The sequence below is a fragment of the Plecotus auritus genome (genome assembly GCF_963455305.1).
Source record: "Plecotus auritus genome assembly, chromosome: 6".
Lineage (NCBI taxonomy): Eukaryota > Metazoa > Chordata > Mammalia > Chiroptera > Vespertilionidae > Plecotus > Plecotus auritus.
In genome coordinates, this window is record NC_137773.1 from 139,753,475 (window position 1) to 139,780,990 (window position 27,516).

General features: G+C 41.0%; 1 protein-coding gene across 2 annotated transcripts in view; it reads right to left on the reverse strand.

Moving 5' to 3' along the window:
- RAD18 (RAD18 E3 ubiquitin protein ligase) overlaps positions 1 to 26,455 on the reverse strand; it is an 87,916-nt gene extending 61,461 nt beyond the window's left edge. Inside the window, exons 1-7 of one of the 2 annotated variants that reach the window (XM_080673923.1) lie at positions 26,304 to 26,352; positions 22,542 to 22,698; positions 19,994 to 20,075; positions 11,747 to 11,808; positions 10,487 to 10,557; positions 2,113 to 2,450; positions 785 to 884 (exon numbers count right to left, since the gene is read on the reverse strand). In XM_080673923.1, coding sequence (XP_080530049.1) covers positions 785 to 884; positions 2,113 to 2,450; positions 10,487 to 10,557; positions 11,747 to 11,808; positions 19,994 to 20,075; positions 22,542 to 22,610 — 722 coding nt within the window. In that variant the 5' untranslated portion in view covers positions 22,611 to 22,698; positions 26,304 to 26,352. Of the gene's footprint in view, positions 1 to 784; positions 885 to 2,112; positions 2,451 to 10,486; positions 10,558 to 11,746; positions 11,809 to 19,993; positions 20,076 to 22,541; positions 22,699 to 26,303 lie in introns of both variants that reach the window. The other variant, XM_080673924.1, reaches the window with a different exon arrangement.
- Between the last annotated feature and the right edge of the window lie 1,061 nt (positions 26,456 to 27,516).

The following is a 27,516-nucleotide window of genomic DNA, read 5'->3' on the forward strand; positions in this document are numbered from 1 at the left end:
GATGTTTACTCCTTTCTCAGACTATCATCTCATCTCTCTTCTTTGCTTCATCACCGAACTCCTCAAATTTGCAGCTTCTGCTTATTATCTTCATTAACCTCTGATTCCCTAACACCTTGCAATATATCTTTGACTAAAATTTCATTCCCAAACAATTTGTATGTATAACAACAGTGGCCTACATCAATAAATTACTGTGACTTTGATATATAAAGGAGGCAAAACAGAAGTTTGGGTGCAAACAATGAGTTGACTACTTACTACCTACGCCCCCTGGTGGTTGGGGGCTGGGGCAGGAGGACATTCCATTTCACACATACCCTCTTTTGTACCTTTTAATGTTATAGATAGATAATTGCCTATATGGAAAAAAACAATTTTTGTTTTTGAAACCCTTTTTTTTAAAATTATAAAACTTATGGGCATCCTAAGAACCAAAGAAAGATTTTATATGTTCTATATTCAGAGTTTAAACTTGCTTTCTTTGGCTAAGGGGCTTTATGGTAGTTCTAAAGTTCTAAGGGAAGAAAACAAGTTAAAATAAAATTTAATCCTAAATTACTAATTTCTTAAATTTTATTAGCAGTTAAATTCAATAGTTAATCCTATTTGGCAAAGGGAATGGAAGCGTCGACTAACAGGAGTAAAGGAAAGAGCAAGTGGGAGAGAGACTTGGATAACTGGTCACTAGGATACAATGAACATTATATTTTCTGCCCCAAATTTATAGAGCACATGAAGCACCCAGCTAAAGCGGCTCAATGGTTATGCTTAACTTTCTTACCTTCTGAGGCTCTCCTTCTTCTCTTCCCGGGATAAACAGCTGTCCAAGTGCTTATTGATGTGATCTTCTAGAATACTAACCCCGCAAACAGGACATTCCACTGTATTTTTTTTAAAGAAAGAAAGAAAGACTTTATTGCTTGTAAAATGGGCAAAAATATTATAACATGGATCTTTCAGAGATTAAGATAATAAACAGAATTCCAACATTAATGTGTACTTTGAAAAACAGAAGAGAAAAAGAATGACATCTCCGGCCAATGGGAGTGGGAGAGACAGGTTACTGGGTAATGACTGAATTGGGGAAAGTCACATAATTCAAATCCTGGGCCTAGAAGAAGACACTGCAGAAAAGTGTGGAAATGTGTTTATTAGAAAATGCTTTGGTTAAATCTTTTCTACCAAGATGTGACCAAACTATAAAACTAAACTTAGGTTTTCCCAACGCTTAGGAGGCATTCCTGCATGTTAACTCCGAAGCAATCATAATACCTGAGGAAAACACACTTGGCTGGGGGCAGGGTGAAGGGGTGATGGTGCAGCTAGATCAAAGCATTTACTGGTTTAAGCCAATTACTGCTCAATTTATCAATGGTTACAAATTGGTTAATTTAGCTCTTGCTTTTAAGTTAAAATTAGGAAAACGCAATCATTCTCCTACTGTTTCATGGATTGCGGTGTTGGGGGGCCTAGCTGCCACTCTGGGTAACAGGTAGGGACGAAGGGGAAGAGCAGGTGGAGCAGCACATCTCTAAGGCAGCAGGGCCTATTGTATCTCTTCTATCTCTTTTTCAAATTATGGTACCTTGTAAGATTCAATTGAAAAAATAATGTTGCTAAAGGAAAAATATTAACTATCAAGCTATAAACACTACCATAAGAACCGTGAATTGACAGACTGGCCAAATATAAGGTTTGCTAGGAAACGCAGGTAAAATTCACATACCCTTATGAAATTTAAATACTTGCATATTAATAAACTAATGTCAATCTAAATTTAATAACAACTAATAGCCTGCACTGTGTGTGCTATGAGTGTACCAAAGATGTCTAAGACCCAGCGTCCTCTAAACTTCACTGGCAAGAACAGACATGAAGCAATAGGTTAAACAAGCTGACCCACTCATCAAAAAGTTAAGCAAATTACACAAATAGTCCAGAAAACATGTGCTGTCACACTTTAGTGATATGAGCTATCAATATTTTCTAACAAAACCAGAGTGGTTAGGCTCTGGATAGAGTCTAAAATGCTGCCTATTTATTCATCTGGAATGTGGGATGAGAGGATTCCCACTGAGTAAGAAAATACACGGGAAAATCATTTCCTACCTTTAGTAACCTGTTTCAAAGTTGATGTAGAGGGTGCCTCAGGAACATTAGCATCCGCGATGCTTGAAGCTGTTCTTTCTAAAGAAGGTGTATCTTTGGTCTTTGCAGAACTGCTCACTTCTCTTTGAGGGCTGAATTTGTTTTCATTCTCATTTATCAACAACTCTGATGTAGAACCACTAGTTTCTCTGACCAAGAAATTCTCCATTAACCTGCTTCCTTGCTTTACAGACTGTTTGAAGGCTACAGGAGTGTGGGCTTTGGCAGCAAGATTCTTTGAAGAAGAGGAAGCAGGAGAAATGGGTGGTGACTCTAAGGCAAACTGCAACAAATGATTCCTTTAAGCACAAAAAAACACAACAGGTAATTAAGATACCAAGTAATGTGTAGTAAGTTAACTAACCTAAGCTGTTTTCCCAATTAACACTTATTTCTATGAAATATAGAACTTACTCCATAACGACAACCAAACCAAATTGTTTCTTCTAGAATAAAATAGATAAAAAATAATATATCTAACTTTAAAAATCAGTTAATCTATTAAAAAAATGGAGGGACTTCACATTCTGATGATGGAGAATAGCTAGCCTGAGAATTAATGTGCAATCATAAATAACTTTAAAATCTGGATAAAATATATAAAACAACTGTTTGTAAGCATGGGCTATAATCAACGTAAGGCTGGAATCCCTGCGAAAAGAGAAACATGAGGTATTTCCCCCAAGAAAGTCCCCTGAAAGCATTTCCTGGGAGTTATATATTAAACTGAGTCAAACATAGACCAGTGATCTCACTGGGTAGAGGGAACAGAGACCACTGTTCTAGGGAAAGGTGGCTAGGATTGGAGGGACAGGCTGGTAGATAGAGGTTAGCCATGGAAAGGGAACCCCAGCAGTCTGCTTAGAAAATGTTGTCAATTCCTGATCATCTCCAAGACTGCACAAGCATAAGAGGAAACCAGGAAACACTGTAGGAAACAGATGCCAGGAAGCTGAGATTCTAAAGTTCAGTGCTAGAAAATTGTTGGGAGTTGGAGCCCAGCCAAAGCTGAGAGACCTCGGTGTACGATCTCAGACATTCAGTTGTAACCCCACGAAGGCCACACTTAGGAAGAAGGATCACACCCTAGAACAGGGGTGGGCAAACTTTTTGACTCGAGGGCCACAATGTGTTCTTAAACTGGACCGGAGGGCCAGAACAAAAGCATGGATGGAGTGTTTGTGTGAACTAATATAAATTCAAAGTAAAGGAGCGGAGGGGAGAGCAAGAGAACCCTCCGCTCTTTCGGCTCCGCGGGCCAGATAGAACAGCCAAACGGGCCGGATCCGGCCCGCAGGCTGTAGTTTGCCCACGGCTGCCCTAGAACCATAAGTAAAACTAAAATAGGCCAAACCTAACAAAACACTAAACCAGGCCTAGACAGGATAAAAGTGAAGAGCTGGTAATTTAACTGCCTATCAGAACAAAAAATTCAAAATCTTTCAAAGAAAAATAATTCACAGCCCCTATTATATTTTCACCCACAATGTTCAACATACAATTAAAAATTACTAGACCTGCAAAGAAGCAAGAAAAGTAGCTAATAATCAAGGGAAGCAGATCCAGAAGTCATTCAAAGAGTAACTATGTCATCAAAGTAACTATGATGAATATGTTCAAGAAAAAAGATGAGAACATAAGCAAATGGATAAAAAGATAGTGTCTTATAAGAGGGAATTAAAATCCATCCCAGGAAGGAAAAAGGCATATCATAATCAAACCAATGGAAAATAAAAAGTAATGAGGAAATTTTGTAAGTAACCAGAAAAAAATAAAACACAGCTTCTCAATCTTGGCACTATTGATAATTTGAGTCAGACAATTTTTTTGTTGTAAGGAACTGTTCTGTGCATTGTAGGAAGATTAGAAGCAACTACAGCACCCACCAAATGTCAGTAGCATATCTTCCTCCCAACCAGATTGTGAGACAACCAAAATGCAGGTTGTCCCCCAAAAAAGTATACAAGCAATGTCTGTAGATTCTATTACATTTTGAAAATGAAATGTATTTTAATAAATACTGCCTTTATAATTATTCCAAGTGTGTATACATTTTTGGGGGACACCGTGCATATGCTTACATTACCAAATGTCCCCTGGGGAGGGGCTAAAAGGAAGGCAAAATCACTCTCAAGTAAGAGCCATTCATCAAGGGAACAACAGGAAGAAATATCATTGAATTCTTAGTATAGTTACCTCAAAAAAATTAAAAATGGAACTGCCTTATCCACTGATTCCACTTCTGAGAATATATCCTAAGAAACCAAAACGATGGAAAAAGATGTTCCATGCAAACACTAACCAAAAGAAAGCTGATGTGGCAACATTAATAGCAGACAAAATAGACTTTAAGGCAAAAAGTATTATGAGAGAAATGCAAATTAAATGACAATGAGATATCTATAATATCATAGTACTTTTTGCCTTAAAGTTTATTTTGTCTGCTATTATAACCACAATGCTACCATTTCACACAACAGAATACTTACAACTAAAAGGACTAACAGTACCAAATACTAAACAGGATTTGGAGCAACTGAAACTCCATACACTATTGGTGGGTGTAGTCCAACCCAATTAGAGCACTGTTTGATAATTTCTTATAAAGTTCAATATCCATCTACCCTGTATGCCAGCAATTTCATTCCTAGATATATAGCTAAAAGAAATGAAAAAAGATGCCTATACAAAGACTGCTCACTAGCTATAAACTGGTAACAATCCAAATTCATCAATAGATAAATAATGAAACTGTGTATATTCACAATGAATACTATTTAGCAATAAAAAATAATGAATACTGATACAAGAAACTGAGATGAATTTTACTTTATGAATCTGCTAATTTCAATACTGCAGTGATAAAATTATGGCCCATGCTAAAATTCATTCATTTCTTTATGTGCCCATCTCTAGGCAGTGGAAATATAATTGATACCAAAGTAGTCTCTGTCTTCATGAAGCTTACACTACAGTAAAGGGAGGGAGAACAGACACACCCAACATACCTGAAAAGTACTATGGGAAGACAAATGAGCTTCAGACTCCACGGGATGGTCACAGAAGACCAGAAGACCTCACCGAGAAGATGACCCGTGAAAAATAGAGTCCAAAGCAAGTGGAGGACTAAACCACATGGATATCTGGGAAAACTGTTTCACTTAGAAATACTAGTAAGTCAAAGTCTCTAGGGTCAGAGTATGAATAACATGTTTGAGAAACAGCAAGAAGGCCAGTGTGACTGGAGCTGAAAAAAAAAAAGGGTGGAGAGAAGTCAGAGATGAAGTCAGAGAGGGATCCTATTATGTAGGAAGCAGAAGACTACCATTGAGGACTCAGGCTTTCGCTTCCAATGAGATGGGAAGCCACCTCTGGATGGTACTTAGTGTGACCTGACTTTTTATTGTAAAGGGTCACCATGGTGCTGTCCTCAGAAGAACTGTAAGAGGGTAAAGAAGGAATCAGATCACTAGGAAATGATCACAGTAATCTCAGCTAACACTGGCATGGACAGAATACTGGTAAGGTGATGAACAGCTGTCAGATTCTGCAAGTATTTTAAACACACAGACAACAGGATTTACTGGTGGAATGACAGATAAATGTGAAAGAGAAAGGTCAAGGCTGACTCCAAGGTTTTGGGCCTGGGCAAAAGAATGGAACTGCTATTTACTGAGATGCGGAAGATTGTGGGAGCAGCAGATGTGGAGTGGGGGTTGGGGAGTGACATAGGGAGTTTGGAGTTTAGTTTTGGCCATGCTGTCAAGAGTTGCTTTCAAGAGGACCAATGTGAGATGTGAGATGAGCAGTTGGATATATAAGGCTAAAGTTTTGGGAAGAGATCTAGCTGAAGATATAAATTTGGAAGCCATGTATGTACAAATGTTATTTAAAACCATGAGATTATTTATGGCAATTTACACAGCTTTAAAATGATGGAAGGAGACTGGACTTGGGGTAGTGAACACACAATGCAATATATAGATGATATATTATAGAATGGTACACCTGAAACCTATATAACTTTATTAAATGTCACCCCAATAAATTAAATAAAAGTTTTAAAAAACATGAATCCTATTCCAACTCTTCAAAAAAAAAAAAAAAATAAGAGGAGAACACTTTCTATAACATTCTATGGGGCCAGCAGCATCCTGATACCAAAGCCAGAGAAAGATTCCATAAGAAAACTATAGACCAATATTCTTTATGAGTATAGATACAAAAATCCTCAACAAAATACGACTAAACCATATCTGATGGCACATTAAGAAGGATTACACACTATGACCAAATGGGATTTACCCGAGAAATGCAAGGGTGTTTCAGTATAGGGAAATCAAAGTATATATACAGCACACTAATGGGACTAAGGAGAACCACCATATGATCATCTCCGTAGATGCAGAAAAGCACCTGACAAAACTTCAACACCCCTTGTGACAAAGACACTCGGCAAATTAAGAATAGAAGGCCGGTGTGGCTCAATGGTTGAATGTCGACCTATGAACCAGGAGATCCTGTTTCGATTCCAGGTGAGGGCACATGCCTAGGTTGTGGGCTCAATTCCCAGTGGGGGCCATGCCAGAGGCGGCTGATCAATGATTCTCTCTCATCATTGATGTTTCTCTCTCTCTCCTTCTCTGAAATAAAAAAAAAAATAATAGAAGAATAGCCTTTTCAGCAAATGTTGCTAAAACAACTGGATATCTATATGCAAAAATTATCAACTTGAACCCATACCTTGTAATACATATAAAATTATGATATATGATTCTACTTATATAAAAACCTAGAAAATGCAACTATAGTTAACAGATTGCTGTTTGCTTGGGGAATAGAGCTGTGAGGGTCAGGAGAGAGGGATCACAAAGAGGCACATAGAAACTTTGTGGGTGATGGATAGATAGATTCATTACTTTGGTTGTGATAGTTTCATAGGAACCAATGTCAAGACTTATCCAATTGCACACTTTAAATAAGTACAGCTTATTGTATGTTAATTATATTTCAATAAAGCTTTTAAAAATATTTTTAAATGAGCTATGTAAAAATATTAATTCCAAAACTGTTATTTAGATTTAAATTGAATTTGTAATTTTTCCTATAATTTCCATCACTGTGATGAATACATATTAAAGTGAGTTGGTATTACAATGCCTAAAAGCATTTGCTATAAACACACATTTTCTGGATGAATTATGAACTTTAGAATATTAAAATCTTGCCCATTTGTTAACTATACAATAACCTTACCTCTTCAGAACGCAGCTAAGAAGAATCAAGAGTCAAAATGGGTCTTTGGGTGGACAGGGGCAATCCTGAAATCCATGCAATCAAGCCCATGGACTTCATTAACTAGTGAAACTCCCTGCAAGTGCCTGTTCTGATCTGAAACATGCAAACAGCAATCTAGGACCATTTAGTTAGATGGGCAGAGGCCCACCACAGCACAAATTCTTATTAGCACCTTAGGGCATAAACATGTAATAGGATAGCACTATATTAACAGAGGTACAATATATATGATAATAGGAATGTTTGTAGGTGCCTTTGTTCCAGGTACTACCCTGGGTATCATTTTATATAACTCTTCATTTCTAATTCTTACAACAATCTCTCAAAGTATCAACAATATTGTTCCCACTTTTCAGATGTGGAACAGTGGTCAAAGAGGTTCAACATCTCGATCACATTCACATCAGAACTAGCAGAGCCAAGACTGGAATCTATTTCTACTTTAAATTTCAGTATAAGAAAAGGTGAAGTTATATTCTACATACTTTTGTGAGATGCTAAGGGAATTATCTATCACAGTTATAATCTAAAATGTTCAACTTCTTACATGTGGAATAAATACATGGAGAAAAATTCAGACCTCGGTGGTGAATAAACCAAAGTATTAAATTATGCTCTACTCTCCCAATTCATAAAAATAATGATATAGATGTAGACTGGCTGCTCTGCAAAAATACAGAAACAGTATTTTCTTACTTAGGTCAAGAATGACATTCCACTAAGACAAACATATCTTAATTAAATTTTGTTCAACACAGTTTCTTAAGGCCGTTATTTTAAATAAAATTGAGTTGAGAAAAAACAACAACATTGTTCTTTAAAATAAAAGGCAAAAGTTAGAAGAAAATGTGAGATGTGCATGTCAGCCTGTGTCTGAAAACCTCTAGAATTATTTCCAATACCCTTTTGTTATCCCATTTAGAATATTAAAGTTTTAAAAATTATGCCATAAAATGGCAATGAAAAGAAAGGAAGAAACAAAATCAACAAACTATATCTTACATTTTTGTCATAAAAGTAAACCTCTTCCTTCGTCAATCGTAAACCAGATTTTAAATAATAAAATTAGTTTGAATTTCATTCCTAATTTTGCAAATGAGATACCACAGTGCTTTAGACATGACAAATGTCAGAGGAATGTTCACCATAAGGCAACTCCAAGGCTAACAAAAGAAGTAAATGATAAAAACTACCCCAAATCTACAGAGAATGCTTCCCACTCCACCTTACCCACTGTAATGAATAATTAAATAATCTACTCCTTTTGGGAGGGAGGAAGGGGAGAGTTCAGTCATCCCAAGGCCTCCCTTTAAGTTACCAAAAGGTCTGTGAACCCAAAGATACTGATCGCTTCTCTTCCATAACACTCCCTTTTTCTTAGCAAGGAGGTTGTTATGTTTTCAGTACCAGCTGAAGAGAAAAAATAAGCCTGAGATACAATTATACTGTCTCAAAAATTCCTTTCCTAAGATATGACTCCATCATTTCTCACAGGCTTCAAAATCAAACTGACTGAAAGACTTTAAAATTAAAAAAGCAATAACTTTGATTATGAGAATCAGAGAATCTCAAGAGTTTCTTCATCTAGGAAAGCTTTCCACCTTTTTATGACTTTGCTTAGGGAAACAACTAACTAGCCAATTTCTAGAATGTCATATTTGTAAGTGCAGAATATTAAATTTGATCGTTTTTTAGGATCAATCATTGTGCAATTCTACTGGAAGAAATCTCTTTACATTTTTAGATGCAATGTAATGTAAATCCAAGAAAGTCATACACTAAGTATATGGGCACCTACCATTAACTAAACAGTTTATTCTTAATAAAAATTCCTACTTGACTTGCATGATTTAAACTAAAAATAATTCAAGATGCCATTTGGTGAAACATGCCTTTTTATATCCCTTTAGGTGAACAAACTCACCTTCACCATCATGCATATCAGTTAAGAAGAAAAGTTAAGTTTCTGCCTTTAATAAAGTGGCTAGTATTTCTTAGCATTTTATACATGCTAAGAAAATCAGATTATGAATGAATGGGTTAATATGTGATAGACACAGAAACAATTATAGATGTATGTGTATATATGGGCTAGTAAACACATAAATATACATGCACATGTTGCCCAACTCTGACTATGGAGAAGGCCTAGAAGCAATGACACCCCAGTAACAATGAGCACAGCCCACTCTAGATCCTGATTTCTAAACACCACCCTATATAATAAAAGGTAATATGCAAATTTACCCTAACGGCAGAACGTCCAGTCGCTATGATGTGCACTGACCACCAGGGGGCAGACGCTCAATGCAGGAGCTGCCCCTGGTGGTCAGTGCACTCCCATAGGGGGAGCTCCACTCAGTCACAAGCAAGGCTGACAGCTATGAGCAAAGAGGCAGTGGCAGGAGCCTCTCCCAACTCCTTGGCAGCGCTAAGGATATCCGAATGACAGCTTAGGCCCGCTCCCTCAGGGAGCGGGCCTAAGCTGGCAGGTGGACATCCCCCAAGGGCTCCTGGGCTGCCAGAGGGATGTCTAACTGCCAGCTTAGGCCCAATCCCCCGGGGAGTGGGCCTAAGCTGGCAGGTGGACATCCCCCAAGGGGTCTCAGACTGCAAGAGGGCACAGGCTGGGCTGAGGGACCCCCTCCCCCCCGCTCCAGTGCACGAATTTTCATGAACTGGGCCTCTAGTCTCCAATAAAAGGAACCAGGGCTCCTTGGGAAATGGTTGACTCTAGGCCTGGGGCAGGAAAAATAAAAAATGAAACTGGAGTATCTTTGTAGTACCCAAAAGTAAGTACGTGCTCAAATCTGCATTTTAACTCTTGTTTTTCATAACAGGGGTGGATTTCTGTTAAGTAGAGGGAGAAAATCCCATTACAATTAAATTATCTATGCTTGATAAATAACTGTTGCTGCCTCCCTACTTTACCCCAAATACACAACCCTGCCTTCTCTAATTCCCAAAAGTGCAGAGTAAAAAGGGGACACAATAAAGGCGAAAGTAGTTAGGGGTTAGTCACAAAATCAAATCATACCGTGCAAAATTCAAACTTTTTACCAGTTCATCCAATGTGCGGTTATTTTTCAGGTCTGGCTCTGTGACTGTCTAAAAAAGAAAAACAACAGATGGAAAAAAGTCATAAGCAATAATTTACTTGTCATGATCTTGTTTTTTAAAATGTGTGACCCATCCTCCCGAGACTCCCCATCTCATTAAGTCTTCCAGGAAAGCCTCAAAATAAAGTTTATTTATCTCATACTAATATGATATTTAAAAACACTGAGTCAGTATCAGCCAACTGGAAGTCTGATAAAAGTTCTCTATTGCATATGGTAAAGTCATATATACTCTGTACTAAGGTAAAACTTAATATAAGTGAGGATGCCAACACTCAGCTTTACCAAACATTTCTCCCAAAAAACGGAAGAGATGCTCTCTTAAAAACAAGATTGGTTTTTAGGAATGCAAGATGAAAATGGTAAATCCAGTAGTTATTTAGCATAAATGATATACAGTTCATCTCCGTGATGATACCATCTTGACAAAGACAGGATGCCTGATGTTGTAAGAGCTTAGACTTGACAAACTATCATTTCTTACATAGGGTCTTTACATAACAGCTCAGAGAAGTTCAATGGCATCCTCATACCATGAACCTAACAGAACGAGAACCCAAACACTTTAACTAGTCCAAGTGTCCTTGCTGTTAGGCCTTACTGTCTCTTTTTCTTCTTTCTTTACTCCTATTAATGTCTACTTTCCCTTTTAACATCTTTTCACCTATTTTCACTACTTGAAAAGCTTCAGAAACCACTAACAAAACTAACAACAAATTTCCTAGTGTTGTCCCTGAAGGTCTGTTTTGGGGAAGAGGTAAGTGACCAGTTAGGCTGGGTTCAGCCCAATGGCCATGAATCTTTGCCTTTTGCACAAATACTTATACCAATCACTTGCAAAAAATAATCCTACCATCAGATTTCCTATCAATGTGAGAATAACAAGTGAAAAGCCATAAAAACATGGGTCTTAACATTTTATGAGTGCTACATTCTGGTCTTAAAATTAGTTTTTCCTCCTAAAATATATTTAGGTCATCAGAAGTCCCCATAAAAACTTGAACAAAGCACAGTTCTCCATATATGTGTTTTAGAGGTCCTTTCTCTCAAATGTCTTTTTTATAGCTCAATTCAATACTTACGTATCTTCCCTTGGGCTTCTGCATACACATGAAGCAGAAATATTTGCACCACTGAATTAAGTTTTTTTAAAAACAAAAAAGGAAAGAACAACTCACCACACAACAAGTTGGACACTGTGTTTTATAGGACAAAAATTTTCTTATACAGAGAGAACAGTCTGCAAAAACATAAATGCAACATAAATTAGTTAAGCTATATTAATAATACAGGAATCTGACTTATAACAAAATCTGACTTAAGATGGAGGGTATTTCCATCATCCAACACAGTGGTCGCCCACTGGTGGTCCGCGGACCACTGGTGGTCCGTGAGGTCTGAAAGGTTGGTGACTGCTGATAAGGTATCTATATATATAAAAGCCTAAGTGACCATTACGACCAAATGACCAGAACAACTGGTCGACCAGTCACTATGATGAGCACTGGCCACAGGGGGGCAGACGCTCAACGCAGGAGCTGCCCCCTGGTGGTCAGTGCACTCCCACAGCCAACCTCCCGTGGCCAGCCAAACTCCCGCAGCCCTTCTCCTGGTCCCTCCCTCTGCCCGGCCAGCCCCCTCAACACCCCAATTGGGGGGGGACGGCCAGCCAAAGGGAGTGGCCACGGGAGGTTGACCGGCTGGCCCCTGATAGGCCTCGATCACTGGCCAGGCTGAGGGACCCCCACCCGTGCACAAATTTGTGCACCGGGCCTCTAGTATCATTATAATATCAAAATTATAGTACCTCTACCCTACCTATGCACAATTGCAAATGTGATTAAGTAGCATTTTTAGGAGAGAGAAGCATCTACACTAATAAAAAAGAAACATGCAAATTGACCGTACCTCCGCTACGTCCACCAGCCAATCAGGAGCGAGTATGCAAATTAACCCAACCAAGATGGCTGCAGCCACGGAGCGAGCAGGAGGCTTGGGTTTCCCCAGCAATGGAGGAAGCCAAGCTTTCCGCACACCCTGGCCGGCCCTGGCCTTCGCTCAAGGCTACAGAGTTTCAATTATAGAAGATAAATAAATCCAAACAAAAATGGCTGCAGCCACGGAGCAAGCAGGAGGCTTGGGTTTCCCTGGTGATGGAGGAAGCCAAGCTTCCTGGCCTGCCCTGGCCTCCGCTCAAGGCTACAGAGTTTCAATTATAGAAGATAAATAAGTCCCAGATACCAGGGCCTCTGATTTGGGTTGCCGGGGGGCGTCGCCGGCCTGCAAACCACCACAGGCCCCTCGCCCAGGCCACCCCATGCCCCAAGGGAACCCCCACCCTGATCCAGGACACCCTTCAGGGCAAACCAGCTGGCCCCCACCCGTGCACCAGGCTTCTATCCTATCTAATAAAAGAGTAATATGCAAATTGACCGTCACTCCAACACACAAGATGGCTGCCCCCATGTGGTCAAAGATAGCTGCCCCCATGAGGACACAAGAGGGCCGCCACAAGATGGCCAGCAGGGGAGGGCAGTTGGGAGGGACCAGGCCTGCAGGGGAGGGCAGTTGGGAAGGACCAGGCCTGCAAGGGAGGGCAGTTGGGGGCGATCAAGCCTGCAGGGGAGGGCAGTTAGGGGTGACCAGGCCGGCAGAGAAGTTGGGGGTGACTGGGCCTGCAGGGAAGGGCAGTTGGGGGGACCCAGGCCTGCAGGGGAGGGCAGTTAGGGGTGACCAGGCCTGTAGGGGAGGGCAGTTAGGGGCAAACAGGCTGGCAGGGGAGCAGTTAGGCATCAATCAGGCTGGCAGGGGAGTGGTTAGGGGGTGATCAGGCTGGCAGGCAGAAACGGTTAGGGGCAATCAGGAAAGCAGGCAGGCAAGCAGTTGGGAGCCAGCAGTCCTGGATTGTGAGAGGGATGTTAGACTGCCCTTGAGGGTTCCCAGATTGGAGAGGGTGCAGGCTGGGCTGAGGGACACACCTCCTCCCCCCAGTGCATGAATTTCGTGTACTGGGCCTCTAGTGAGTTATAAAAAAAGATAAAACAAGCCAAATTAAGTTCTTTGTGAAGCAAAGGTGAATAAAGGGGACTTCTGGTTTCTGGTCTGGCATGTAAGGAGCTCAGAAGTCATAACTCTATCTAACAAGAAAAAGACCATACAGACTGAAAAATCAACAACTCTTCTTGGATACACCAGAGAAGTGAGGTCACAGAGCAAACTGCCCCCCAAATTGGAGACATCAGGCTGGAAATAGAATCACAACTTACCAGAGTAGAAACCCATACTGAGAAATTTGCATGGGGTAAAACCTGAACTGCAACTGACAAATGGTATGAACAGTCTGAGTTTAAAAATTCTAAGGCAACACAAATACTGGGGAGCGGAGTGCGAGTGAGGAGGGGCTCACACTTATGTGTTTTCATTCCAAGAGTTCTACCAGGTTCTCAAAGTGACTATCAGACAAAAATCCCCTAGTCCAGGGGTGGGCAAACTTTTTGACTCGAGGGCCACAATGGGTTCTTAAACTGGACCGGAGGGCCAGAACAAAAGCATGGATGGAGTGTTTGTGTGAACTAATATAAATTCAAAGTAAAGGAGCGGAGGGGAGAGCAAGAGAACCCTCCGCTCTTTCAGCTCCGCGGGCTGGATAGAACAGCCGAACAGGCCGGATCCGGCCCGCGGGCCGTAGTTTGCCCACGGCTGCCCTAGTCCTTCTGCAGGAGAAGTGGAAAAGTAGTTTTTTGAAATGCACCCGAGCACTGGGTTCTTCTTAACAAAGCCTGCCCTCAAGAAACTATTCTACCAGGGCCTATTCTGTTAGGGTTTATCAGAGCCCAGCTGACCTGGGGGAAGAGAAACAACCAACTTCAGCTACTTCTAGCTGTCCCGTCCACCTGGGGAAGTTGGAATTGGGGAGTAGGGGAGACCTGAAAAGCATGTGAAGTGCAAAGTCTAAGGGCAGAGGCTGACCAAAAGGCTGAGACCTAATCACAGGCCTACAGAACACACCTCACCACATTACTAAAGGACTATTTACTGAAGTTTCTTTAACCTAGTACACCACATCCCACTATTAGGGAAAAATTATGAGGCATACGAAAAGGCAAAAAAAAAAAAAAACCCACAAAACAGTTTGAAGGAACTGCAAGCATGAGAACCAGTCAAAAATGGCAGGGATGTTGGAATTATCAGACCAGGGATGTAGAACAACTATAATTAATATGCCAAGGGCTCTAATGAACAATCCAGAACAGATGGGTAATATAAGTACATTACCTCCCAAATGTCCCATCTCCAAATACCATCACTTTGGGAATTAGGTCAACATAGGAATTTGGGGAAAACACAATTCAGTCCACACATTGTACTACTTGTCCTCAAAAATCCATGTCCTGCCGTGGAAAACATATATCCCATTTCACCAGCTCCAAAAGGGGCTGTGAGCATTAACAAAAAAAAGAGCTGGGCAACTTCCTGCTGCTCCAAAAACACACAGGACAGCAGACAGAGGCCAATCCGGCTCAGTGGCTTCTCCTTTGGGGGAAAAGAAAAGAGGGTAGCATGCATCCAATAGTTCAGCTTTTCAAGGGGCTGCCTGAGGGATTGGCCTCTGTCTCGCCTGACTTGCAGTGCTGATAGAATGGGGCACACTCCAGATGCCTGGGGGCCACTAGGATCAGAAAAGGGCAGAGTAGCTCATTATAGTTCCAGAGGTCCCCCATCACCACAGATGCGAGAGGAAGCAAGAGATTACAAACTAATGAAAAAAAAAACAAAAAAACAGCAAAATGTCTCATTGGGGATTTACACTCACAAGTCCAGAGACCATACATCCACAGAAAAGGTTTGAAGACACCCCCAGAATCTCTAGCTGGGCTGACCAATGAAGGTCTTTCCTTAAATGAAGGCAGTTTGTAAAATCTGTGATAGGTGGCAACTGAGAAAGTAGTTTTAATTTTACTTAACTTAAATTAGTTGTAATTAAAATGTAAATAGCCACATATGGCCACATTTAGCTATGGTACTAAACAGAATAGGTCTAAATAGTCCAAGTAAAAACAGATATTGTCAAACTGTATTACAGGGCAACACCCAAATATATGTTGTCTATAAAAAGCTCAATTTAAATATAAAGAAACACATAGGTTAGAAGTAAAAGATGGAAAAAGCTAAACCATGCAAATACTAATCTTAAAGAAGTGGGAGTGGCTACATGAATATCAGGAAAAAAAGGCAGACTTCAGAACAAGGAATATTACTAGGGATAAAGAAGACCATTTCATGATAACAAAATGGTATATTCATCAAGTAGAAAAATAATCATAAATAGGTATGCATGTAATAAAAACACTTCAAAATACATAAAGCAAAAGGGGATAGAAATGAAATGATAATAAACAAATTCAATTATAATCGGAGATTTCAACTCTCCTCTCTCAGTATTGATAAAATAGAGAGGAAGAGAGACCATAGAGATACAGAAAACTTAAGAGCACTATCAACATATTTGATCTAATTGACATTTATAGAACAATCTACCCATCTACAGAACAGACATTTAAGTATACATGAAACATGAACAAAGAAAAGAAATACCATATGCTGTGTCATAAACTAGTCTCATTTCTTTAAACTGAGACTGAAGGCTCCTAGGCTCGATTCCGGTAAAGGGCACGTACCTTGGTTGCAGGCTCAATCCCTGGCACCGGTCAGGGCCCGTGTGGGAGGTAACCAATCCATGTGTCTCTCTTACATCGATGTTTCTCTCTGTCTCTCCCCCTCCCTTTCACTCTCTAAAAATCAATGGAAAACATATCCTGGGGTGAGGATTAACAATAACAACAAAAGTGAATTTAGCAAGATCACAAGGTAAAAGGCCAATATAAAAAACTGTATTTTTATGTGCAAGGCCTGTGCACTGGAAACTAAACAATGTTGTGGGGAGAGATGAAAGAAAAGCTAAAGAATGGAAGAATATGCCATATTCCTATACCGAAGACTCAACACTATTAAGATGACACTTCTCCCCATATGGAGTTCTAGATTCAGTGCAATCCAAGCCCAGTAGGCTTTTTTTGTAGAAATTTGCAATCTGATTCTAAAACTTATCTGAAAATGCATGTAAAATGTAAAGATCCTAGAAGAACCCAAATAATTTTAACAAAGAAAAACAAAGTAGGAATACTTACAATGACTGACTTCAAGACTTTCTAAAAGTTACAGAAATTAAGGTACAGGGAACTCATGCAGCTTAACAAAAAGAAGATAAACAACCCAATCAAAAAATGGGCAACTGATCTAAATAGACACTTTTTGAAAGAAGACAGAAGGAAGGCCAAGAGACATATGAAAACCTGCTCAAAGTCACTAATCATCAGAGAGATTCAAATCAAAACGACAATGCGGTACCATCTCACACCTGTCAGAATGGCTATTATCAACAAATCAACAAACTACAAGTGCTGGTGAGGATGCGGAGAAAAAGGAACCCTCCTGCACTGCTGGTGGGAATGCAGACTGGTGCAGCCACTGTGGAGAACAGTATGGAGTTTCCTCAATAAACTAAAAATGGAACTCCCATTTGACCCAGTGATCCCACTTCTAGGAATATATCCCAAGAAACTAGAAACACGAATCAGAAAGGATATATGCACCCCTATGTTCATAGCAGCACAATTCACCATAGCTAAGATTTGGAAACAGCTTAAGTGCCCATCAGCAGATGAGTGGTTTAAAAAACTGTGGTACATCTACACAAGGGAATACTACGCTGCGGTAAAAAAGGAGTTCTCACCATTTGCAACAACATGGATGGAGATGGAGAGCATTATGCTAAGTGAAATAAGCCAGGCAGAGAAAGATAAATATCACATGATCTCACTCATTTGTGGAATATAATGAACAACATAAACTGATGAACAAAAATAGATCCAGAGACAGAGAAACATCAATCAGAACATCAAACCTCAGGGAAGGTAGGGGAGGGTGAGGGTAAGGGGGAGAGATCAACCAAAGGACTTATATGCATGCATGTAAGCCTAATCAATGGACACAGACAACAGGGGGGTGGGGGCATGAATGGGAGGTGGGGGGTAATGGGGGAATAAGGATATATATGTAATACCTTAATCAATAAAGAAATTAAAAAAATAAAAAAGACAAGGTGGTATTGGCCCAAGAACAGACATGTAGATCAATGGAACAGAAGAAGAGTCCAGAAACAGGCCCACGCGTGATTGCCTACAATCATACTGAGATGGGGAGAACTTGATCAGGTGACAGAAATGTTCTGTATCTTAACTGAAGTGGTTTCATGGTATATGCATTTGTCAAAACTCACTAACACCTGTACACTTTACTATGCACTTACAATGGATGTATTTCATTTTATGTAAATTATACCTAAATAAAGATGCCTTTAATACATATTAGAAACAGTCCCCAAAATTTACCTTGGTTATTAATGTGAATCTGGCCTAGAAAGAAAACTAACATTTACTAACATTATCATGTGCCAGACACTGGGCTCTGCACATTTAATTCTCACAACCCTCTTCTAAGATAGAAAATGCTCACCAGATTTTTACTTTTGAATAAATGTTGGGCATTTGCAAACTCATCATCCTAGTAAGTGGGGAGTCAAAAGTCAAGCTCAAGTATGTTTCTAATGCCCATTTTACTCACACCAGCATCCTCTATGTCTTCTCTATAGAAACTTTCCCACCAAAACTTACTATCCACTAAAAGCATTTTTTTTTAAGTCAAACTTGTTTTGTGTTTGTTTTTTTTTTAAATATATTTTTTTATTTTATAGAGGAAGGGAGAGGGAGAGACAGAAACATCAATGATGAGAGAGGATTGCCGAAACCGGTTTGGCTCAGTGGATAGAGCGTCGGCCTGCGGACTGAAGGGTCCCGGGTTCGATTCTGGTCAAGGGCATGTACCTTGGTTGCTTGCGGGCACATCCCCAGTGGGAGGTGTGCAGGAGGCAGCTGATCGATGTTTCTCTCTCATCAATGTTTCTAGCTCTCTATCCCTCTCCCTTTCTCTCTGTAAAATATCAATAAAATATATTTAAAAAAAAAAAATGATGAGAGAGGATCACTGATCGGCTGCCTCCTGCATGCCCCCTACTGGGAATCGAGTCCACAATCCAGGCCTTTGACCGGAACCCAACCAGGGACCCTTCAGTCCACAGGCCAACGCTCTATCCACTGAGTAGGGCTCAAACTTGTGTTTTTGTTTTTTTTTAACTTTCCATGACAAATCAACTTGAAAAAGAGAGGACAGAAAGATCATGAACTTGGATAATCCATAAACTGGACAGCCAGCTCCTGAACAATGACAGGCTCACCCGTGTGCTAAATACCTCAAGTATAAAAAGCATTTACATACTAGACTCATAAAGAGAAGTTCAATATAAGAGTATGTCCAGCATCACACAGCAAGTTAAGTGATAAAACGGTAATACTCTTCAGTGGCAGAATTCTCCCACTGGGATTATTCAACTTTGGAACTCTACACAAACTATTACTTAGTTGAACTAACTATCTGTTATCCTGCTAAAAACAAAAATTAAGAAATTTAACATTCTAAAAGTGCTTGGCAAATAAAGAACCATACATTGTGACCAAAATCTTTATTGCCATAAATATTATAAAAGGCATTAAAAATATCCAAGCAGGAAGTAATAGAAAATATAGGAGGTTTTGTAAAAACTTCAATATTCAAGAGGAAATGGTGGGAAAGACCTGAAAACTTCAAGATGGAGCTAAAAGTGAGAAATAAATGTATACATATCTTTGATATTAAATTAATACTACTTGTAGGGACCCTATTCAGAGTATGCTGGATGTTCAAGGCCACTCTGAGCATGAGAATCTTAATCATGGTGTCCAAGGACTATACACAGGTGAAAGCAAGGCCACAGTAATCTGTATGTACACTGCGCATGCGTGCCCTTCTATAACCCAAAAGACTGAGGTCACTATTTGGAAAGAAGTAACGGAAAGGATGTCATTGACCAGCTCAGGTGGCTGCTTAGGAGGCTCAGCTCGGGTGCGGCTGCTTGGTGAGGCTGCTCCCATGTAAGGCAGGCTGCTGCTATATGGGGCTGCACTGCTGACCAGCAGGCTGCTGCTGTGGGTACTACTGCTGCTGTGTGGGAAAGATGTATTGTTACCTAGCCTGTGTGTGGCTACTGAATGGGACTTTGCTTTGAAGGAACTGTTTTGTCTAATGGCTCCTTGTTAGCACTGGCTTCTGCAATAAAGACTCTCTTATATACCCACAACTTCTCATGGCTTCTCCGTCTTTGAATACCCAGCATTCAAGAAGGTCCAGTCACTGGCAGAGGGGCTCGAACCCGACACTAACTTACATAAAAATCACATTTTTACTAATTCACAGAAACAGTATATACTTACAGTTATGTGAACACTGAGGAATCATCATTGCAATGTTGAAATATTCAAAGCAAATTCCACACCGCAACAAGTCATCTACTGTCTGAAATGCAAATAATACACATAATACATATATGTATCAAAAAGACACCCACATTGGAATGTCCAGCACAGAACTCTTTCTCCATCCCTAAAAAAATAACTTAGTAATACTTATTTGTCAAATATACAAACTCCACATAACTGCAGGAGATCTTAACAGAAAAACCTCCGCCCATGTGACTCTTACACATTCAAAACACTTTAGACAGATCAAGCTGACAGTGTACAGATTTTTACACAATAGTGTTACTCCTTCACAAAAGGACTACTACTCTATTCCTGCTCCATTTCCCACACATTCCCAGTTTGTACTCCAAGCCACCTCCTCTTCAGACCACATCCCCTGGCCTACAGTCATTGCTAAGGGAAAGGTACCAGTAGCCAGTGAGCACACAGGTTAAAACCAAATCAGAGAATATTAAAGCCAAACATTAGAAATTATCTAGTTAAACCCCTTACTTTACACATGAGGAAATTAGTATCTAGAGCAAGCACATATATGGGACATGAGTCCAGCCAGGACTAAACTTCCTATCTTCCTACTGGCTTCTGCATGGTTCCACAATGGAGCCAAACAAAGAAGCCCTAGGTCAGTGGTTCTCAATCTTCCTAATGCCGTGACCCTTTAATAGAGTTCCTCATGTTGTGGTGACCCCCAACCATAAAATTATTTTCATTGCTACTTCATAACGGTAATTTTGCTACTGTTATGAATTGTAATGTAAATATCTGTGTTTTCCGATGATCTCAGGCGACCCTGCTAGTGGTTCTCAACCTGTGGGTCCCTGTTGACTAATGAGTTTGCCGACCACTGATGTAGTTTAATCTCCATAACAATCCAATGAGGTCTACAGCATCTGAATCTCCATAACAATCCAATGAGGTCTATAGCATCTGAATCTCCATAACAATCCAATGAGGTCTATAGCATCTGAATCTCCATAACAATCCAATGAGGTCTATAGCATCTGAATCCCAGCCTTGCAGACTCAGACTACAGAGTTAAAAGCGGTTAGATCAAACACAAGAAGTTCACCCCAAAGTAATCCCAAATTTTAAATGCATTTACACATTATGGGCATGTGCGGGCATGAGCACACACAAGGTAAACTGACCAGAAATAAGAGAAATGTCAAACAGTAGTTATCTCTAGACCAGCAGTCGCCAACCTTTCAGACCTCACAGACCACCAGTGGTCCATGGGCCACTGGTTGGTGACCACTGCTCTAGACCAGTGGTCGGCAAACTCATTAGTCAACAGAGCCAAATATCAACAGTACAACGATTGAAATTTCTTTTGCGAGCCAAATTTTTTAAACTTAAACTTCTTCTAACGCCACTTCTTCAAAATAGACTCGCCCAGGCCGTGGTATTTTGTGGAAGAGCCACATTCAAGGGGCCGAAGAGCCGCATGTGGCTCGCGAGCCACGGTTTGCCGACCACTGCTCTAGACAATAAGATAATGGGTAACTCATTTAGTCCTTTCTCTTATCCTGAAGTTTAATTTTTTTCTACTATATACACATACATTTATCCTGTCAAAGCCAGAAATTTTTGTTATTGTTAAACTAGGGAAATAAACATTGAAATACCAAAACCTTTCATCATTTTATATGGTAAGCTACCATTGGCTCAAAAAGCAAGAGCACTGCGTTGAAAATTAATTCAGAGCAGAAGAGCCCTGACTGGTTTGGCTCACTGGATAGAGCGTCAGCTTGCAGACTGAAGGGTCCCAGGTTCGATTCCGGTCAAGGGCATGTACCTTGGTTGCGGGCACATCCCCAGTAGGGGGTGTGCAGGAGGCAGCTGATCGATGTTTCTCTCTCATCGATGTTTCTAACTCTCTATCCCTCTCCCTTCCTCTCTGTAAAAAAATCAATAAAATATATTTTTTAAACAAAAGCGCAGAAGAAAATAGGAAGACAGAATCCTGGCATCTAGTCTATTGTAATTTCTTCCATATAACCATCCACTTCCGGTGGAGGAGTGGTTCTGACAGGTCTGCTGAGCAAGATCTATGGAAGGTGACACCACATCAAACGAGCTGTTATATAACACTAGTGGCCTGGGGCATGAATTCTTGCACATTGAAAGGAAATTAATTAGAAGAAATATTTTAATATCACTATTTGCCCTTTCTCTATAATAGAAGTGTCAGAGATGAAAGAAAATTAGTAAAATGTACATTAATATATAAATTGATTAATAAAAACAATAACAACAAGATATAACAACGAATATTTTCCATGAAATTTTTACTGTCAGAATCTTAGTTTATCATTAATTTTTTTAAATATGTCGGGTATTCTGAAAAATTTATATCATTTGGACAAACTTTGCCTTTGCTACAACATTGAGTAAATTTTCCTTCAGATAGTTTTTCATCGGAGAAATTTAGGAATTGGCAAAATTGACATGTAACAGTCATTCCACCACAACTGTGTTAGATAACTACATCCTCATTTACCTCATTTTCGCTATGAAGGCAGTTCCTACCAGTATTGGTAGTACTTGTCGATGACTGATCTTCAGACATATTCTGTGGATGACGTCGCTTTCTTTCGGCTTCAGTGGTATGTTGTGGCAATAGTTAGTCTTCGGACATATTCTGTCAACAATTTCAGCTTCAGAATGTCAACAAAAATGTGACGTCATTACCTGGCGCCCACAGCCACCGTTTGTGGGCTGGGCTGGGCTGTGGGCCACATTTTGCGCCATGGCAGCATCGGCTGCAATTAGGTGGGCTGTCGCTTCAGAGTGGTGGCGGGGCCTGTGTCCCACTTGGGGGAAGCTGAGTGTTGCTTTATCAGTGCCAGGTCCACGGTGCCGTTTCTGTGTGTTATGTCACGGCAGCTCCTGCACTGAGCGTCTGCCCCCTGGTGATCAGTGTGCATCATAGCAACTGGCTGGACAGTGGGAAGGACACTTAGTATATTAGCCTTTTACATATATGTATATATATATACACATATATACACACACACACACACACACACACACACACACACACACACACACACACATATATATATATATATATATATATATTCTGGTATGAATTTCCGTCATGCCAATTCAAGAGAGTATCGTGCACGCTGATGTGCCTCAACCCAAACAGATCATGGGGATCCCTCGGATTTCTTTAACTTAGAGAAAGTGGAATGGGGAAGTAGAGAATGGGTGAAAAGACAATAATCAGAGCAAAGGCTCTTAAGTTTTTGGGGTCACAGATCCCTTCGAAAAATGGATTAAAACTGTGGACTCTATTCTCAGAAAAGCACACATACAGACAAAATTTTTTATAAATAATCCAGTTACCAAAGTCTTTCCGTGGATCCTAGATTAGGAACCATGGATCTAGAGTAAGATTTCTATTCAATATAAGGAAGAACTTTAAACAGAGCTACTTCTGGGAGCAGCTAATTCTTTGTTCCTGGAAGAGTTCAAACAAAACCCAAGATGAAAAATTGGCAGAATACATTATAAAAAGGATTAAAATACTGAAGGTACTGGCTTCCCAACCTTAAGATTTCATGATTCTAATATGGGCTCAATGGACTATATCACTGAACACTCTCTGGTGGTGAACACTCAATTCAGTGCTGTGGTGAGATAGTAAAGCCACAGAAAACATGGAACCTGCCTCTAAAGACCACTGTAGAAATATACAAACTAGAGGCCCGGTGCACAAAATCGTGCATGGGTACAGTTCCTAGGCCTAGCCTGTGATCAGGGCCATCTTCCCCGGCTGCCGGCAGCCGGTCCCGCTCACTGCTGCCACCCACCCCTGTTCCCCGTTCGCCATCCAGCGATGGGAGCCTGATGGCTAGTGGAGGGACAGAGAGGTCGGCCGTTCCCGACCTGCTTGCCGCAGGTCGCCCCTTGTGTGTGGGGTAACCGGCGGGGCAGGGGCCTTGGCCTGGTGCCACCCACACTCCCCGTCACCCACTCCGGGTCCGTTTGCCATCGGCGATCGGAGCCTGCCGGCCAGGGAAAGAAACTGAGAGGTAGTCATTGCACCTCATAGTGATTGGTCGAGCAGTTGTTCTGGTCATTCTGCCATTATGGTTGCTGGGCTTTTATTTTATTTTATTTTAAAATATATATATATATATCTTTATTGATTTCAGAGAGGAAGGAAGAGGGAGAGATAGAAACATCAATGATGAGAGAGAATCATTGATCAGCTGCCTCCTGCAAGCTCCCCACTGGGGATCAAGCCCACAACCTGGGCATGTGCCCTTGACCAGAATCAAACCTGGGACCTTTCAGTTCGCAGGCCAACGCTCTATCCACTGAGCCAAATTGGCTAGGGCTGGGCTTTTATTATATAGGATATGCTTAAACTTACAAACAAAAGGTAGCTTTACATGTTACAGAACTTTCACTTCCTTTATCCAATTAGATCTTCACAACAACAAATAAAAAGGGGTTGAAAAGTTAACATATGTTAAGTGCTAATAATAAGATGCATCAGCCGAAACAGGTTTGGCTCAGTGGATGGAGCGTCAGCCTGCGGACTGAAGGGTCCCAGGTTCGATTCCGGTCAAGGGCACGTACCTTGGTTGCAGGCACATCCCCAGTGGGAGGTGTGCAGGAGGCAGCTGATCGATGTTTCTCTCTCATCGATGTTTCTAACTCTCTATCCCTCTCCCTTCCTCTCTGTAAAAAATCAATAAAATATATTTAAAAAAAAATTTTTAAAAAAAAAAAAAAAAGAAAGATGCATCAATTGAATGTTTGACTTCCAGATACCTTCAATCAACTGGCAAATAATTTTTGAGCACCCACTATGTGCCACACATTAAGTACAGTGAGAAAGTCAGACAGGATCACTATCACACACATCAACTCATTTAACCAACCATAGAAGCTGTTTATTTTAGCCTCCAGTTTATAGTTGAGGAAGTTCAGGCTCCGAGTTTTAGTAACTAACTCAAGGTCACACAGTTAAATGAGAGGTCGAGATCAGACTTACGCAGGACCACCATTTTTGCACCATGTCCTGTTAACCATGGCAATTCAAGTGTTTGTTTACTCTCCAAATTGATGACTAATTGCTTTCCACCTTGAAGATTTTTTTCTAGTTGTTCTGCTTGCATTACAGAAATTGATCACCATGTAACATTTATAAAACTATTTCTTAGCATTTATATTTGGGCTATGTTCTTGAGAATGGGCATAACTGCCTTAACTCAAATCTGTGCTCTTCTCCACTGTGCGTGAATACCAAAGCCACCATAACTGAAAAACCGCAGCTTTCCTAGCACCTTTCCACAATGTCAGCTTTCACCATGGGGCCAATCTCCACTCTCCAGGGACTGTAGATGACACTGATGATGACAGGAAGGATAAGATTCGCACTTACTTTAACCTCCCACAAGTCCCTTCACTTAATCCTCAGATCCGCCTTCTGAGTCAGTGGGGCAGATACCATAATCCTCAAGTAAACAAAACCGAGGAAGAGAATGAGAAAGTGATCTTGCCCGCCAGAAGAAAAACCAAGCAACTGATTTTTAGCACAGCAAAATGTATTTGCTCTTGACCAAATGGAGCAGGAATCCTGGGCTCACCACCACTGAAATGCCTTGCCAAAACCCAAATCAATGTTATTTAGGCGAAATAATTCCATTAAATGAAAGGCTGGCTAATGCTGAGCCTGAGTCCTGATCCCTTTGTTTAAAAGAGACACATGCACAACTGTTAGGAGTTAGGACATGTTAGGAAGGAGTCAGGGCAAACGAGCACTAGGCTTCTTGAGGGTAATTAGAACAAATTAAAGAAAACGTAAAGGAGCCTACCTGCTTCACTCAGTGATTAAGTAAATGCTTTTTGATGCAAATTCTACCCAAAATCGTGTCCAGTGTCACTTCGGAAATTCTCAACTGAGGTACGTGGAGAGTTTACATCATGCTTAGCACGTAGTAAACCCTCCGAAAGGGTTAATAACCGCTGTCGTTTTCACTGTTTAGACTAACCGTTCTTTCTCGAGGTCACTGTTATTGCTGTGGCTGAACTGCAGAATATCCGGTTCCTGAAGACCGCCAACCTCAGCTCAGAAAAAGGAACCGAGGCCTGTCCCCGGGAAACTGAGGCCCAGAGCAACGCGGGCAGTCGGTGGGCAAGTGGCAGAGCAAAACCGGGTACCCTGGCCCAAGTCGGCCCCTCTCAAGGCGGGGCTGGCCTCCCGCTGACACCCGCGCGCCCCCAACCTGGCCGCAGCACTCACCTTCATAACTTCCAGGCCCGGAGGCCACCGAGGCTCGCCCAGGGCATCCATGGCCTCTCCAAAGGATGCTAGGGGTTCCACTGCCCACTGGTCTCCCGCGCTCCACTGCCGCTCGAAATTCCCCGCGCTACCGCGCTACGACAGCAGTCCGCGACGCGCCGGCGGCGTGCGCGGAGCCTGCCGGGAGTTGTAGTACGTGGGCGGAGCGCACCCACGATACTATTACTGCGCATGCGCCAGATTCGCCTTTCCAGCCCAAAGTAAATGGTTAATGGGTTCGCATCCGCTTTTGTATTTTGAACCTTAATAAATAAATGTCTGTTGAATGTTGGGGGAAGACATCCAGGAGTCAAACCAAATCCACACTTTACGAAATCTTTCAAGGTCTAAGCTAATGCTTTCTCCTTCGGGTTGCCTTCCCTGATTGCTATAACTGCTGTGAGCAAGGGTTTTCATATCTATTATTTTATCTAACTCCATCACAATACTGCGAGATAAGCATTATCATTGCCAGTTTACACAAAAGAAAGCTTCGCTTAAAAACTTGAATAGCGTGTTCTTGTTGTTGTTGTTGTTTTTTCAGGATTGAATAGTGTTCTTCATTCACACAGTGTCATTGTCCAGATTATACAATCAGGACCTCTGGACTTTGAATAGGTGCTCTTTTATCAAATTAAAATTTTAATTTTAAGTTATTCCTTTTCTTAATCACCTTAACTTTGTATAACTTTTCAGATATTTCCTGTGCTGATAGATAAGGTTTTTCCACAAATCCTATACACTGAAAGCCTAATATGCAAATTGACCAAACTGTGACACGACCAGTTGCTATGACACGCACTGACCACCAGGGGGCAGATGCTCAATGCAGGAGCTGCCCCCAGCCTGCAGGTCCCAGGCCAGCCAAGGCAGGTGCCAGCTGGGGGGCAGGGGGGGGCATCCCAATCACCCTGCCAGTTGCCCCACAGATGGGCCCTGATCGCCAGCCAGGCCTAGGGACCCTACCCATGCATGAATTTCGTGCATCGGGCCTCTAGTGTTATTATAAATGCAAAGCTCTGTCAACTTGAGTTTTTCTATATGTTTACTTAATGATACATCTTGAGACCTCTGGATGTTAATGAGCTTTACCTCATTCTTTTTTAATAGCTATGTAGTCCATTATATAGATACACCATAATTTATTTATCTACTCCGATGCTGAGGAACATTT